Below are 17,584 nucleotides of genomic sequence, written 5' to 3' on the forward strand. Positions count from 1 at the left end.
TACCAACTGGGTGTCTGGCCCTTGAGCTAAGCCCCAGCCCTTCAGTTAACTCAGAATTTACTCAGAAATGCGTGAAATCAGCTAACACTAGTAAATCCGATAGCTTTGTTATTCATTAAAGCTAATAGATGACCCATTATTAGGCCTGAGGGCGTGCAAGCCCACAGACGGGCACAATTAGCTGCCACTGTTAGTTGAAAGTATGTTCTCAATGCTGAAAAAGCTGAAAGGCTGGACATAAAGCAAAGACACTTCATGTTTTCCTTTGTCTTAAGACAATTTGGCAGGATTATGCTGTATGTAAACATTTACAATACAACAGTGTTTTGAAAAAATGTTCTGCAGGGTCACTATAGCAACCTGCTTAGGAAATTGTAAATCCACCCAAGAATTATTGAAATCGGGGGTGGGGGGTGGGGGGTGTTTGTGCACATGTCTATGTGCGAGAGAGAAATTTTGCAAGGTTGCTGGAATATTGTTTGAGACAGTTTGTATATCCCTTGGCAGGCCACAACGCGAAGGCTAGGAGTATGCTGCTGAAGGCATGTTGTGGTTTAACCCGGCAGGCAGCTAAACACCACGCAGCCCTTCGCTCACTCTCCCCTTCCCCAGTGGGCTGGGGGAGAGAATCAGGGGAAAAAAAGTAAAATTCGTGGGTTGAGATAAAGACAGTTTAATAGGACAGAAAAGGAAGGGAAAATAATAATAGTACACAAAATAAGTGATGCACGATGCAATTGCTCACCACCCACTGACCGATACCGAGCCAGTTCCTGAGCAGCGATCGCTGCCCCCCGGCCAAGTCCCCCCAGTTTCTATGCTGAGCATGACATCACATGGTATGGAATAGCCCTTTGGTCAGTTTGGATCAACTGTCCTGGCTGTGCCCCCTCCCAGTTTCTTGTGCACCTGGCAGAGCATGGGAAGCTGAAAAGTCCCTGACAGGTGTAAGCACTACTTAGCAACAACTGAAACATCAGTGTGTTATCAACATTCTTCTCCTACTAAATCCAAAACACAGCACTGTGCCTGCTATTAGGAAGAAAATTAACTCTTGCCCAGCTGAAGCCAGGGCAAGGCACTTGAAGGCTCAGCCGGGAACATACTGCAGCCCGGTGCTTGCAGCCCAGATTCCAGCTTTATCTGGCACTTGTGCATTTGGTGTTTCTTTCCCAGGGACATCAAGGCTGCTTTGTGGCCAGCTGAGGGGGAAAGGTGCACAGGGCTGCAAGCATAGGCAGAAAGTCTCCCGCTACGCCCTGCCTTGCACAGAGGGCTTTCACATCAGCAGCTGGGCAATCCCAGCACACAGAGGAATACAGGAGCAGGTTCCTTTGCACCCATATGGCACTGGAAGTACAGTGGGACTGTATAGCTGTATAGTGACCGGTTGGTTGTTGCTCACGCATATCTCCGCTGTCGTGCAAACCATATGCCCTGTTCACTGAGCAATGTGCTCTGCTGTTGCTAAACTTCTGTAGGTCCAACTTGGCAGTGTACAGCAAAATGCTTTCTGCTGATGGGGTAGGTCCTCAGCTCCTTTCAAGAACTCTAAAGAAGTCACTGAGTGTCTTTTACACTGTAGGCATCTGTCTTTAAGCTTAAATACCCCGCACATGCGACCCTAGACACCGTTTGGCTCGTCCATCATCAGCATCGTTGTTTTTATGAGCAAGTAGGCCAGGTGCAGCTTACAAGCATCTGTGGCACTAGTTTGGGCTAGTTGCCTTCAGTAAATTTGTGTGCACTGCAGAGGTGGCCGTGGGCGCAGAGCAGCTCCGCAGCCCGGTGAGCGGCCCTGGGACATGGGGCATGAGGCAGGAAAAACACTCCAGCTGTGTCATGTTAACGGGAATAAAATGTAAGGGAACATGTCGTTCTTCTCCTTATTTATTTGTGTTTCAGTGACAGCCTGCATAGTGATTTAAATATGGCTCTACTGTAAGCACAATAGAAGCATATAAAAAGAGGCAAGCCTTACTTCGCTTCCAGCCTACACGTGGGAAACAGCCAAAGGACAGAAATACTTACCAGCGAAGCAGGGCTATCTCCCGGTCTGATGGCAAACCTATGTCGTGCCAGGCGTGTCTGTCCTTCCAAACAGTTGGGATTCGTCAGAAATGATTGAAAGCAGAGACACGCAGGATATGCCTAGCATGTCATTTTCTCAGACATACCAAAAAATAGCTTTCCGTAGTGCAACTGCGCGTACGGCTTTGCAAGGCTTGTTGTCAGAAGCGTGTTTAAATGTGAGGTATTGAAACATGAGGAAAATTTCAGCATAAAGTGAAGCGTACTGAAAATGTAAGTGTGTTATTGTCTATTTAGGATCTGATTCTGTTCTCCATAAGCTCCCTGGGCATCAGTGGGGACTGTTTGTAGAGCAAAACACTGCTCGCTACCACTTTTTGCTGAGATTGGCAAGATCAGGCTCCTTCTGCTTACTTGTAAGCAAAGCAATTAAAAGCAAATCCAGAGTCGACTGCCAGTGTTCTTCTTGAGAGTGGAGGAAAAGGGGAGGGAGGAAAAGGAGCAACATGATTTCTCTCTCAAGGATGAGCATTACTGCATCTGTCATTGACCCATGGTGTATTGGCAGGTGATAACTAGAAAAGAGAACTGGGCAAATTTCCAACGAGTAGCTGTAGATGGTAGTAAAAATGCAATCTGGCTGCTGTGGCTGAAATAAACGGTCATTAGGGCTGATTAAAGTCAGATTTAGGGTGATTCAAACAAGCTAAAAGGGGGAAACCACAGGCGCTTTCACATAGTTTATTATATACTTGTGGAGTTATTTATATGATTCAGTCTAGTACAGTCAAAATGAATATGTTTATAGATTGTAGTCGGCTTTGGAACAATGCAGGTGATTTTTGACGGAAAAAATTTAGAAGATTTTAAAGCATTGACTTTCTTTTGTAGCTCTTGCCCTGGTCAGTGATGCTGCAGGTTGCTTTTAAAGATGCCTCACTTACCTGTCAAGAGAAGATGCTTGTTTGGAAAATCACTGTGGCTGCTGTGGGGGCTGGCTAGCACTGTAACAAACTTCTAAGAAGATTTTGGCCTGACTGAAACAGCATATTTTGATTGACCAGAGCAAACTTGTAAAAATATTTTAGAACTATTAAAAGTATCACAGAACAAAACTTTTGAGGATTGCCTGGATTCAGCATGGCAAGATATTTTGAAGTTTCAAAATGTTCACGGGGCAGGAAAGATGTTTTCCAGTAGGATTTATTTGTATAACTGTGAGCAGCAAATCAGCTCCCATTCGTTAAGCTGGAGTAAATCTGTCGTAAGTGACATCAAAAGCAGGCTTACTGCATTACATTTATTTGCTTCAGTCCTCACAAAATCAGTAGATGGAGAAAATGATTCTTTTCCCATTGTGATACCGACAGGAGCATCTTGCATTTCTCTGATCTATTCCTTGCCATTACCTTGACAGACTTTATGTACTCTGTGTCAAGCTACGTGTACGTATGCAAAAGTGTAAATTTATGGCTGCATTTATAGTATTAGGCAAGTATTTATTGGTTTTAAACACCATTAGTCTGGAAATCGACCAGAACTTTGACCTTTTTATGATGTGATTTACTGCCATGAGCCTTCAAATTCCATGGACTCCATTTAAGCAAGTTTCAGGTCTTGGCAGGACAAAAACCTGAGCTGGAGCTGTCTTTAAACCAGTGGAGTATTGCTTAATTGAGCAAGTAACTGCTCACAAGTAGTGACCAAGATGATAATTTAAAGGCATAGGGGAAGCCCAAGCTCTCCTTTGGGCTGGGGCTGATATTGCTGGGGCACATCTTGATGGAGGGGCATCCTTCAGGAGCATCCTTCTAGTTCATGTGAGAAGAGTGCATTTCTTCACAATTTGTACAAATAAGGGCTAAGGGGTCAGCTCCCTAATTTGTTGCTGTGTAAACAAGAGATTCCAGGGATATTTGCCTTCACCATGCATACGGGAAAGGCAGCTACCTTGCTCTGCTCGATGTAAAGTGAGTTTTCAAGAGAAATGCGGTTTCCTCAAACCAGGGCTTGGTTGGTGTTGCAGTGAGTTTTTTATCAGTTCTGACTGTAACAGTTTAAGAGGAGATCCTGTGTGGGCTTCCTGGGGCAGTGGGAGTGCCTGGCTGGTTTGGGAGCATGAGCCAGGGTGCGGGGCTATCATGTGTCCCACGCTCTGCTCCTTGTGGCCACCTTCCTGTCTAGATGCTCCTGGGGGAAGGTGCTCCTGGCCAACCATCCCTGCTGCCTACCTCACAAGCAGGGAGAGGGGCTGCCTTCCTGCCTTTTGCCCCCGCTGCATCTCACTCCCCTCCCAGCAGGCAGCATAGGCAGGGGGCTCAGATCCCCAAACTTCAGGCATTCAGCGTTCTGTGCCAGTGTGGGGGAGCTGCCAGAAGCTGCCTTTGTGGAACCCGTGTGAGTCGGTGCTTTCACTTAGACACCAGTGGCCATTATTTTCACCAGTCTAGTGCTTGATGATCTCCTAGCCAAGGAAAATGCTCTTTGTATGGGTCACACTGCTGTGTACCTGTTCCGCTACCCTGTTCCCATGAGTCGTTACAGATGGTGGTGGCTTCCCTTGTGTAGGAACTGGTGGGGAGCAGCAAGGACAGCCACAGGGCTCTGCTGCATGGTGAGACCACCCTAAGTACTGGCATGGAGGTTTCCATCCTCTATTGCACCTGCAAGCCAGGACCTTGGCATCACCATTGCAGTTATTGCTGGCCCAACTCTGTCGATTAATGTGTCCAAGCTGCTCAAATGATTTACCAGGCACGGTCCCCTTGAAAAAGTCAATGGAAAGGGAGAACTTTATCTCCTACCTCTGACAGAGCCTCAGGTCACGTAAATCACTGCTGCCCTTTTGAAATCTGTTTACGTCAGCCAAGACCCTAAGCCCTGACAGCTGTACTGGGAACAATGTTGAGAAGAAAGAGAGTGCTGTAGGGGTATTAAGAGGCATATCTGTGTGCAGAAGAGTTTAAAAATTGAATGACCCCTTAGGGTCTTCCAGATGGGGTCCTGCCTTGCATGGGGAAAAATACATGACATGACGTGGAGCTGCTCTGCTTAGTGCCCTGACGGTGTGCCAAGGGATGCTGCAGCTCCCTCCCAGCCTTGGTGCGGAGCCCAGTGGGCTCTGAGAGTGCCCGCGGGAAGGGCTGGGGCACGCTCCCTGGTGGCACGGAGAACCAGGCAGATGCTTCATCTTCTGCTGCAGCAAGTGCCATCATTCTGTGAATGTCCTCTGTGGCATGGGGTTTGGTGCAGCGCAGTGTTAGGTGGCACTTCTGTAGCCATGCAAAGAAAAGTCGTGAATAGTCACATTTTTTATCCAGTCAACATGGCATGCACACTGATACATATAGTTGTATATGGTGCCGACAATGGTGAATTGATTTTTTTGCACATATTTTACTGACCTTGGCTGTGAGGTACAAATCAATACTCAGCAGTTACTATACAGAGATAAGAGAATATTATTCGATTATATTCAATTATTGTTACACTGTACAGTTGATACAGAAATTTGAAAAAAAGGGACTTTACCTATCCAGCCAGTAGCAGTTTGATTTATGCTGTGGCTTTTCTTCAGAAGAAATACATATGTATTTTTGATGGAGGCATGACCATTTGTAATGTAAAACTGCATTTTTATTTTGGGGTTTTTTTTTCTTCGTCTGTGTGAGTCTGCATTTTCTGAATTAATGAAAACTTTTTTGCCTTTCATTTAAGTGGGACATGATCAGCTCTGATTTTGCTTCTTGTTTGTCAGTGTTTCTTACGATACTTTTAATGAGCCAGGCTTAAAAAAAGAAGGCATTTACTGCATTTGTTTCCCACTATTTCAGACTGTGTGGTGTCAACGACCACTTGTGGATGTGTACTTCTTTTCCCAGTGGGAATACTGGCAGTTTAGAGTAGTAGACGCACTCGCGTCTGACTCAGTGGTGTTCATACAATGTGCTGCCTGAAATATTAGCAGGCTGAATCTGCAATGTCAGGCAGAAAATGCCTGAACCAAAGTGACTTAAGAATAGACTGTGAGTCAGGGCCGGCAGCTCTGGTTTCCATAATAGACACAATTAGAAGAAATATAGAATGTTATTTATTTTTTTGAATAGGATGTGGGGGGGAGAGAGACAGGGGGGAACCGTCAATTTGTGCGTCTGGACGCTAAATAGAAATGTTTATAAATGATTAGTTGAATTTGCTGATGCATTCATTAGCGAAACCCTTGTCAGCGGCTGGGAAAGTGAGAGGAGCTGTGAACAGAGAACAAGAGGCAGCTCATAAAGGCAAGTGAGACTGAACGGCAGCCAAGGGAGAGGAGTAATCGGCAGGGCAGCGCGGAGGCGCTGGGCGAGGACCAGGCTGACATGCTCCCGCTACTTTTTTTTTTCCCCCTTCTCTTCGGAGGCCCATCAAGCGACTCCCCTTTTGTGCTAATCTGAGCAAGCAAAAAAAGTTTGCTTAATTAAAAGCCTGTCTTTTCTTCCTTCTCTAAAGGGGCCAGAGGAAAATAGCATGCTCTTCTGAGGGAGAGGGAGGGCTGGGAACGCCTGGTCGGGTCTCACCCCGACAATCCCGCTCACTGTTAAGAAGTAGGACAGTGAGTCAGTTCATTCAAGTGGATGCTGTTTATTCAGTGGGACATTCTTCCTGTAAAACTCCTAATAAAACGAAAGCCTCGCCTACGCAGTGGGGAAGGGGAAAGGGTTTTGTGCACAGACTGTTTATTTACAGACACTTTCTGGAAAAAAAGGTGAGAAGAAGAAAGGAGGAAAGGAAAAGGAAAGTAAGGTGCAGAGCTATAAACACGTTTGGGAGTAAACTGGGGCTGGTACAGTCTAGCCTGTCACCTTTTCCGTCATACATCCCGCTCCTAAGCTGTTATAATAAACCTTGCCTGTTAAAAACAAGCAGTTTGCTAGAGCTTTCAAAATGATTGCTTTGCTGTGGTTATTTGCAGAGTACAGACGGGTGCCTGAAGCTTTTATTCCTGATGAGAACTACAGATGCTGGCCATCTTACCATCATAAGGGCTGCCTCCTCTCTGTGTTTGACGTCAATGAAGCCATTGAGATCTGTGACAGCTACTCCCAGTGCAAAGCTTTTGTCTTAACTAACCAGACGACTTGGACAGGTAGGTCGTGGATGCTGAGCAGAAAAAGCATCCGAGTCACGTATTCTGGCTGCTTTAAGTGTTCTAATACAGTTTGGGGAGCGTGCTGCGACGGGCTGTAGGAGCCACCGGCAGCAGCTAGAAGTTTCTGAAGCTCCAGCTGAGGTGGTTTGATTTTTGGTGGGGCTTTGGTGCCTGCTGTCAGGGGAGCAGGAACCTGCGGGTGGGCTCAGAGGAGCTGGCACCAGAGGGCTGCAGCACCTGGACCGTAGGTCTCCAAACCACGGAGTCTGAAATTTTATTTTAAAACACAGCAGCAGAAACAACAACAAAAGCCTGTGACCTGTTTCCGCAGTTAAATGTGCAGGACGTTGTCCAACATCTGGATTTAAATAAATGTTTCCAATCCGTATGGTTGTTGTGGTTTGACACAAAACCAAACAGGTTCTCCCATGCATCTAGCTGGGACTTCCCGGCTGGTGTCAGAGATGCCCTGCTGCTGGTGGGAACACGGTGCTTCTAGCAGTAGGGCTTTGGCTAAAGGACAGTGAGGAGGGAGGGTTTAAAACCAGGTAGAAGTAGAAGTAGAACTTGCAGGGGAAAATCCCATTTGCTACCACAACTCATGTTCTTGCCTAACAGAATACACTTGTTGAAAAGAGAAATACATTTTCCAAAAGGCCTGTGGGCCTGGCAGTCCCCATGTGGTTCCCCTGAAGGCAAGCAGTTGGTGCCGATTGACATCAAGCGGAGAATTGGCCCTGGCTTGCTGCTTCTGCTCCAGACCTGTGCCTATTTCAGGCAACTCCAGAGCAATCTGAGAAAATGTCACAAGTCTCTGTAAAAACCTCCAGTAGCTGCACCTCCGGAGCGGCTGAGGGGTTCAGAGCTGAATGCCGCAGCTGGCTCCCAACCCTGCGCCCCCTCCCTGCGTGCCCAGGAGAGCTGCGTGCCCCCACGGCTAGCCCCGGCCAGCTCAGCTTGCAGTGTTCCCCTCAGCACACTGCACCCCTTGAAGGGTGAAGAAAAAAGACATGTTTGTGCCTATAAGGTGCAGTGGACCAAATCTGTGTTCTTTCGTAATCTTCCCCTGAGATAAAACGCCTACTGAAGTTAGGGTGAGTTTTTCTTCTGTGTGCTGTCCCCACACTTACGGGGCTGTTTCCCTGCCTGCGGTTGCCATTTTCTGCTGGGGCCAGGTTGGCTCCCCTGCTCCTGTCTTTGAGAGGAAGGGTGGCTGATGATAGCCAAACCTAGGGAAAGCTGATTGAAGTCCTTGCTCTGCCACAGACTTTAGTGTGGCAAGTTATTTAGGCTCTGAGGCTCAGCTTTCTGTCTGTACATCTGTGATCACATGTCTTCACCTTCAAGTCAAAACTTACCCTGTGTGCAGTTGGGTGCTTTGGTTGTGCTTAGTTGAGAAACATAAATGCGCACCCAAGTCCCCAGCTCTGAAAGCATCACAAATGAGTAAAAACTTTAGACAGTTCATAAGTTTCAGAATGTTTTAGGCAGTGTACTGCTATGGCTTTCTGCATTTCTTGTGCTTCTGAGAGGTTTGAACAGAGACTTTCATGCAGCCTAGAAAAAACTGTATTACCTTTGCCTGTGGCTAACCAGTGACTACTAGCTCATCATGTCAGACTATTTTTGGTTAGACTATTGAAGTTAATTAATATACTAAAAAGGTAGTTATGGCGCAGGGGAATTCACAGGAATTTTAGAGCAGCTTCTGTCTCAGATTATAAAATTAAAAGTAAATGAGACATAGTAGCAGTATTTCTAGTTTTGCTTATCATTCCCTTTACCGTGCCATTCCTGATGCGTGAGCACTTGAGTCCTTGAAATCTGCAGCATGGAAATTTGCTCAGTAGTTGAGGCATCCCGTGTGTGATACTTTTTAAGAAAATAGCGTTATGGGAGCCCCCTAGAGAAGCAGGGTGGGAGTAAATAGCATTTGGTTTTCTGAAGTTTAGAGAGAGGGAAGGCAGACGTTGAATAGCTGTGGAAAATCTCTCTGTGGCTTCTGCTCCAAAGAAAGGCAATGACAGCGCGGGTCCATGGGATGGCAGGTGCTCATCGAGAGGCAGGGGTGTGAATAAGATGCCAGGTCAGTAAGCATGGGGAGATACAAGAGCTGTGCTGCGGCTCCCACAAATGCTGCTGAGTGAAACCACCAAATTCAGCCCCCACTGGCCTCGGGTGTGTCTGTGGCAGGCGCCTTACACTGCCCAGGCTGTTAGTACGTGCTGGCGCTTTTTGTATGAGAAGTAGAAACCTTGTTCCAGCTTGCTTAAAACCCAGACCTACGAAGTGATCGGCAAGAGCTATTTCAGAGAAAGTCATGTTTAACCTACATTGCATTGATGAGTTTTGCAAAGATTCAAGCGTGCAAAGATGATTCTGCTCCTGTACAATCAAATGAATGCCCTGAACTGAAGCTTGTTTTTATCAGTCAGAGAGTCTTTAAATAGGTTTTTTTAAAGGCCATGTGAAATTTGTATTAAACTCTTCAGACCTGTCCTTCATTTACTGTGTTAGCTGTGCGCAGCAGTAACTTGACCGTAATTAGTAAGAGTAAGCCTACTGAAGGCAGGGGAGATTCAGTGTCATTTTAGATGAAAGCATTTCAGTTTTATACCAGGTGAAGTTAAGAAAGATTTTACTCTTGGGTTGCCTGAAAAATGCATAGGTTGAAGAAGAACATGAAATGTCAATATTTTAAAGTTTGCAACCTTTTGCTCATCACTTCTAAATAATTTTTTTCCTCCCCCCCCCCCCCCCCCCCCCCCTTTCCTATTCGGTGCAGGTCGGCAGCTTGTCTTCTTCAAGATGGCCTCAAATCATATCATGCCTGATCCTGACAAGATAACATATGTGAAGGTGACAGACTGACACCTAAAGTGGCTCAGTCTGATGCATGAGTGACAAGAGCTGTTTGTGTATAAATATAGGCAGCTGTTAGGTATAAGGCGGCTGTGGCCGGAGAGATAATTGCACTATTACTCATTCTAATCTATAGAGTGCTAAACAAAACTTTAAAGAAATAACCTGCATGACCAGGATGAATGTGCAATAAAACAACCTTTTGAAAATGTGATTTTTTTTAAAAACAAAGCAAAATACAAGATATGATACACTGTTAGGGTATAATTTTGGTTATAAATCAGCTGGCAGCTCTGGCTTTTCTAACCAAGGTTAGCATAATGTTTTTGACCTGTGCATGTGTGCACAGGGATGAAAGTTGATCATTTCTATGGGAAGTCTGTATCCTCCATGCTGATATTTATTTGGGCACGTACAATCACAACAGAGTAACTGAAGCATATCAGTTTGTAAGCTGAATAGCAAACGTTTCTGAAGACAATCAGCATTTGTGTTAAAGCTATGAAATATGCAATGCCGGCTTATTTGTCAAAAGGAAGGAATTGGTTATGTTTAGAATTGCAAGACTGTAGCTAATTTTCATTTTTGCTTCCAATGTTATCATAAAGTTTCATTTTTAATTTAAAAGAGCCATTTTGTAGGTCTAGCAAATCACATAAGCATATGAATAGTCCCGCTGAAAGGGTAGGGACTTACCCAAGTGCCAAATGCTTTGCTGAATAGGGATAGGCCTAAGCATATGCTTACAATTAAGCCTGTGCTTAAGACTTTTGTTGAATTGAGTTTGAATTGTTCAGGAAGCCACATCTTTGACAGACTGGCAAAGCAATCCAGCTGGTGGAACAGTACTAATTTAATGACTATCTTGCAGCTATTTGTATTTTTTATCATCAAATCCTTGGTTTTCTAAGGCACCGCTTGCTAATTCTTAGAGTGAATGAAGTAAATGACCTTAATAATGGCAAATGAATGCTAGCCTTAATTCTATATAAAACACGTTTTACAGGCATGGTGTGTCTAGAAAATTTGCTTTCAGTGAAAGCAATAAAGTAAGTGCTAAAGTGACCAATGTCATACTGTTTTGTAGTTTGTACAGTCAGGAAAAAAAATGTGCTTTTGTTTCTCAAATTGTTTATTTTTGTAAAAAAAAAATAAAAGATAAGTACAATTTCTTTCATACTCGTTTTTTTTTGTGTTGCAAATAAATGCCTACATCCAGGGAAGACTTAGACATAATGTATTTTATGTAAACTTAAGCCTGGGATATTTTTTCCAGGAAGGAACTGAGGTTGTTCCAGTGGCTCCCAGCAAGGGGTGTGTTTCTTGGGGTACACAGTGGCTTTGTCTGCGTGGTTGTCTGTCACAAAGCAAGTGACCGTTAGAAGACAAGGCTTGAGCAGCCTTTCTTTCTCTGTAGTTTGAGTCACATCGGTACCAGTCTTTTAACATTGGGAAGGGATGAGGATGAGAGCAGAACCTGAGGGAATTACTCATTGGGTTAAATGGTGGGTTTTCTTGCCGGGCTTTGCTAAGGAGGGTCCGAGAAGGAGAGCAGGAGAGCCAGGAAGCTGGGCAGAAGTGCCTGTAGCCTGTGTGACTATGCAGGAGAGATGGTGACACCGCCGGCAGTGGGTCTCGTCTCAACGCAGTTTCTCCGAGGTCACCGATACCCTCACGGCTTCTGGCAATTGACTGAAATGACATGCTGTAACGGCTGTAACTCACAAATTATCAAACTCCCAGCTGTAATAGCTCAGCTGATTGTGTCGCCGTGCACTTAGGAACCCATCAATCATGCTGTGGTAATAAACAAACACTACAGATTCTTTTAAAATTGCTACATAAATCATGCCAACACATACTGCACAGTTCATTGAAGTGATATGGGTTGTTGGCACTGAGGTGCTGGTATGTATTTTGAAAGTCTTTAACCTCCCATGATTGCCTTACCATTAAGCACTGTACACCACTTGAAAAATACTCAGCATTTAAAAAAAATGTGAACAGTTAAATTCTTTAGCTGCTTTCCTAGGTGAAAAATATCAACATTTAAAAGAAAAAAAAAAAGATATCCAGGGTAACTCTTTAATGTTGTAGGCAGGTAACGTAGGATAATTTCATTCTATCACTTTCTGCACACCAGAAAAAAAATGCCTCTTAAGTCAAGAATTGTTTATCCCTGGAATTGCCAAACCAATTTACATTGGCTTTTGCAAACAGAGATCAAGTAAGCAAGAAAGAAATGTAGCCATGAGCCAAGAAGCTGGATTCTAAATTTCAGCGGTAATCAACTTTATACAGGCAGTTTTATAACTCTTTGAGAGTAAGGCTTTCCAATGGAAATGCTGATTAAAATCTTAATAAGAGAGGCGTGATACTACAATAAGTGAATTTAATAGCTGTAATAAGCACTGGCAAAAGTCTGAATTTATGGGGAGAAAGCGTCTTTGGCAGCAGTGGGTCTGATTCAGCAAAGTGCCTGCCTGGCGCTTGTGGCATGGAAACCCCTGAGAAGCCACAGAGGAGGAGGAGGAGGAAGAGGAAGCAAGGCACAAAGTGAGCTGGCAGGTCTGGGCCAGTCAGCCTGGGAGCTACTCCACGTTTTCTGTGGAAAAGACATTTCTATCTGGTTTTTTTCGCCCTAACATTTTGACTGCTTTTTACATTTCCTGGCTTCCTCAAGCCACAAGGTAGAAATGTGAAAGAAGACACCCACAGGGCTTTAAACGACTGACGTCTGCGTGTGCCGCATGCACGTGTGTGTATGTGTATACGTATTTATGTATGTGTCACGCTGAACAGGGAGAGCTTATTTCCTCAGTGAAAAACCAATTGGCTGTGCACAAAATGAAGTGCTAAACAGGATGTTGAGTTCATCTGGAGAAGTGAGAGCTGCGTGAAGCAGTGGGTGCTGCAGGTCTGCAAGGGGCTGTGCTGAGTGTTCAAGTCCCGTCCAGCACTGCGATGCCCCAGCCAGGCTGCAGCTCAGAGTGCCTCCAAGAGCTGCCCTCCATCTCCACGATGGTTTGGTGAAGGGGTGACACCAGCCCCACCACTGGGAACAGACTCCCAATTAAACGGGCACTACTCGGCGTCACTTCTGGCCCAACATCCCGAGGGATGTAGTGGAGACATGCTGAGAGCTTTGGTCTTTGCTTAGACCAAAATAGAAATGTGTTCTTCTATTTTTCTGTATCTTGTCTGAGCTTACTGTTTTCTCTCCGGTCATTTTTCAAAGCTTTCTCCCCAACTTCAAAGCATCTTTTTAAGTGGAAAGCTGAGGTCTCACATATTCAGCTCCGGAAACAGGTTGTTACAACTCACATCACATCTAAGAGAAACCTGTGGTGAAATTAGTGGTATCACCATGAGCATTCATCACCCTGAGAGAAAGCCTGAACAGAAGTGGGCCCTGTTGCCAGCTGAGGAGCTCGGGTAAGTTTCTATAGAGAGTGAAGGGGGTTGGATGGGCAGTGAGACACTGGTGAAGAATCTGGGATGTTCTTCCAACATGAGATAAAGGAGTTTGGTGTAAGTACTATTCCTAACGTGTTTTGCCCTGCCTCTCCCTGCTTCACTGAGGCATTTTGCTTAGTACTTCTGCCAGCCATGACCACCAAGTTTCCTGTAAGATTTTGAGAAGGATGGCAGAGCAGGGTGCAGGGAGGACACCAGCTTGGAGTGAACTCAGGTCTTCCTATTGCCAGTTACTGTATGTGGTGTGGTAACTGGTGGGGACCACTGTCCTGGAGGAGCACCTGACCATGGTAGGTCCACAGATAAGACCTTGTACCTGCCTCTGAAGTTCACCTCATCAACTTGTACCACACTTCATGATAAGTCAATGCAGCCTTGTGTTCATACCAGGTGAGCAAAGGAGTAGACTTAGTGACTAATCAGTCAGCCCCAGACAAGCATCCTGAAAAACGTGGCTACCCGCATGGGCTCTCTCTGCTATGGTTATGGAGAGCAGAGCCCCAGCAGCTCCCAGTGGGACTGTCCTGCACTGTTCCTCTCCCACAGCCTGCTGTAACCTGGGGACATGTGGGAGGCATGTGTTACAAGGAGAATTGCAGAGAGGCAAAATACATACTGGTACTCCGCTTCTACTGGTGGATGTGGGGTGCTGACCCTATTAATGTTTATAAGGCCCCACACCTTCATGCACTGTTGCTATTTAGAGAAAAAAAGACACTCTTGTTGATAATAATTTAGATTAAGCAAATGATTTAGAGGACTTGTAATTCAAAGCATATGGGAGGTGATAGCGAACATCCAGATATCATGTTATGTTGCCTGGCAGAAAGAAATATATGAGTAAGGGATGTTCAAACTTTGGTAGAAAGTGCCTTATCTTGTATTCTTTACCACTAAATTCTTTGAAGACTAACTGAAACCTAGTACCAGGAGGGGAAGGGAAAAAAAAAAAAAAAAAAAGGAAAAATGGAATGGCAAGTTTGTTCACAAGTTTTTCCAGGAAAACATATCCTTAACCTTTTGGTCAAAATGTGAAACACTGTTGAAAGAAGTCAAACAGATTTGGGTTGAAAAGACTCAAGTGAAGTTTTCATCAATTGACTGCATAAAGAAGAAAATGGGGCTCAAAGAAGAGGAGGAAGATTTGTGAAAAGCAGGCAGTATATAAACACCTTACAATCATACTCTGCTTAATGTTTTTTGAGGTGTGATCATTTGATCCTTTTTTTTAAGAAACATTTTTTTTTCCCCCTCTAATTTTAGGCAGGAGCAAGACACGCTGAGCTGACTTGGTCTGACTGCCTCTGAGAGCTCCCCAGGGCACGTAGGGTCCATATCCATCCTTCAGCACAGACATGGACCTTGGCATTTTTAACTCTAATGAGTAAGTAAGTTGCTTGCAAGTAAGTACAAGTGTTTTTTTTCAAGTTGACATGGATGCTTTAAGAGCTGCATTTTAAAAATACGAAGGGAACAAAATGTTGTATTTCTTCCCTTTGTAGTTGCACACAATCAACAATTGCCATTGTGTAATAGGTGCTCCACTTCCCCATGCAAACTGAAGGGAAATATAATTCAGTAGGAGCCACCGTCATTATGGAACTGTCTTTGATGTCAAGCCAGAGGGCAAACAACACATTTATTAGAAATTGTGGCTTGTAAACAAAAAATCCCTGCTAACCACAGTTTTTCAGCAAATGACTATGAGGCTAAGAAGGAAGACTAAACTATCCAGTGGCTACTTGAAATGATAAAGCCAGAGTCTGATCTTACTTAGCTTGATTTTACCAGTGTAATTCAGTTAATCCTTGATTTATGTTCACACAAAACAGAATCAGACTGTTAGATTTTAAAGTAACTGTGGAGTAGGAGCTAAATAAAACCTGCCTCTTGGACCTAAATATTTGGACCATATAAGTAAGGAAAAAACTACTGATTTTCCCATATATACTCATGTGTGTGCGTGCACATGTGTGTAGGTTCCTGTGAGAGTTAAACAATGACAACATAAAGACTTCCCTTACTTTAAGATGGTAGCTTTAACAAGACACAGCAAATGAAAGACACTATTTAATAAATAATCTCAGGAAAGGAATAAGAGTTCTACACATTTACACTCACTATTTAAGAGGTACAATGCCATTCTTACCATACTTGTGCTGACTTCAGGTATGCCCTAAGAACAATTTCCAGTTTTCAATATTACAAGTACCTGGCATGTATGAAGATAATGGTACAAATTGGTACTTACAAATTGCAGCTTTCTATAAATACACTGGAAGGAATGTGGAGCAGCCAGTCAGACAAATAGATGACCAGGGGCACAGTGGCACTTTTAGAAGTGGGTGTGCTTAATGTTTTATACAAGACCTTGGATTTGTGTGAGTTCATGACCTATTGAAAACCTTATATGACTTACTAGCAGGTCTTAACCTCATTCTGGGACACAAGCTGTTGTTCAGTGTGGATGCTACTATTTCTACATGTTTTACCATCCTGGCCTTTAGTCCTAAGAGTGCCAAACCTCAAGCCTCTTTGAAGAATGGAAACACGTCAATTAAATGTCAGGTTTTCATCTGTATATGGCTCTGATTTCTGATTCATTATAGAATTTAGATAAAAGACAGCTCTTAAGCAGAGATAATATTACAGAGGCAAAAAATAATGCCCATTTTGTTGTATAGACAATGAATTTGCAGACAGACTCTGCACAGTCTGCCTAGAGAATTGAAAAGTTTAATGACATAGATGGTGGGTCAAGGTGGCAGATGTGCAAAGAAGTTGCCATTTGACTGCCTTATATTGCAACATATGTTCCATGACCTGTAATGTTCTGATATACAGTCCATTTCATAAAGACTGAGCTCCTAGAATCATGTGTTTATACGGGAACAAACTCCTCTTTGCTACTTTTTACCAACTACTAAAGAGTATGAATAAAAGAGAACTCCACAAGTACAGTAATAATCTTGCAATTCAGAAACCAGTGTAGTTGTGGTACAACTGATTCTGCAAAGCTTCTTTGCAGTAACAATCAATGGACAAGAGTAGGCGACTAAAATTAGCAGTAATTCCAAAATGGCTGTTGATGCTAAACAAAAATATCACAGGATGGCAAACATATCTCATTCTAAAAGTAATAGGAAAGGCACGTGAGAACTATATAGTAAAAAAGTGTAAGAAAGACAGAGATATCATTTATATAATAAATTATTTGTATAATTTGCTGTGGGGGGGAAAAACAAAATACAGTACCAAAACTTCCACCCTAAATCTCAGGAACAGATTAACTCTTACCTCTCTGAAGTCACCAGCCCATGTAATATCAGTTCTCAGTTTCTTCAGTACCCTCTGCAATTGATTTCTGTTTGAATTTCAGTCTTCCAGTTCTAACTCAGAGATGGTGGACTCCTTGTATGTGACAGAACGAAATTGCAGCGATGCAGTGACTGCTCAGCCAGCCCTTGGTTCTTGCTTTGTGTTGCAATTCCCTCACCAAAGTTGCATAGAACATGCCTTCAGCTTGCTTGGAATAAATTCCTTAACCACTAGTGTTCCTAATAAAAATGACTATGGACTGCTGACAAAAGCTACCTTTCTCCTGTGATGAGATAAAGCACCCTCCAATGCCATCTAGTGATGCTGATAGAAGCTTTTTCAAAAAACTAGATCTTGTGCATTCCAAGTAATTTCTGTGCGTGTGTGTACTATGATCTTTATGCTTTCATAGAAAACTCAGAACAATTTTTCTTCAACTAATTTCAGCAGTTTTTCCTAATTTACTCAGTTAATTTACTATACTATTAGTATATTGCATTTTTGTTCCTTCCGAATTGTTTGGCGATGCAAGAGGCCGCTGAATCTGCTCCGGCTGTTTACCTGGGAAGGAAAGTTATTTGGTGCCATATTCCATGTTGAATGCCCTTAATTCAAACTCTACCACAGGGCCATGTGAAGCTGGCTGAATAGTACCTTCCAAGGGGCATGCAGCTCACTTTAAAGCAGAGCTCCGAATGCAGAATCCTGCAGAAAAATACTAATAATTAAAAACCCACACATTATTTATTGTAGCAAACCAAATAT

The 17,584-nt window shown here is 43.8% G+C and overlaps 1 protein-coding gene across 1 annotated transcript in view; it reads left to right on the forward strand.

Annotated features, from left to right (window-relative positions):
- PKDCC (protein kinase domain containing, cytoplasmic) overlaps window positions 1–10,033 on the forward strand; it is a 36,527-nt gene extending 26,494 nt beyond the window's left edge. The window contains exons 6-7 of the mRNA XM_075708118.1: window positions 6,986–7,159; window positions 9,948–10,033. Of these exons, the coding sequence (XP_075564233.1) occupies window positions 6,986–7,159; window positions 9,948–10,033 (260 nt within the window). The remainder of the gene's footprint in view (window positions 1–6,985; window positions 7,160–9,947) is intronic.
- Window positions 10,034–17,584: the final 7,551 nt, after the last annotated feature.

Source organism: Pelecanus crispus, chromosome 3 (assembly GCF_030463565.1).
Source record: "Pelecanus crispus isolate bPelCri1 chromosome 3, bPelCri1.pri, whole genome shotgun sequence".
In the NCBI taxonomy this organism is placed as follows: domain Eukaryota; kingdom Metazoa; phylum Chordata; class Aves; order Pelecaniformes; family Pelecanidae; genus Pelecanus; species Pelecanus crispus.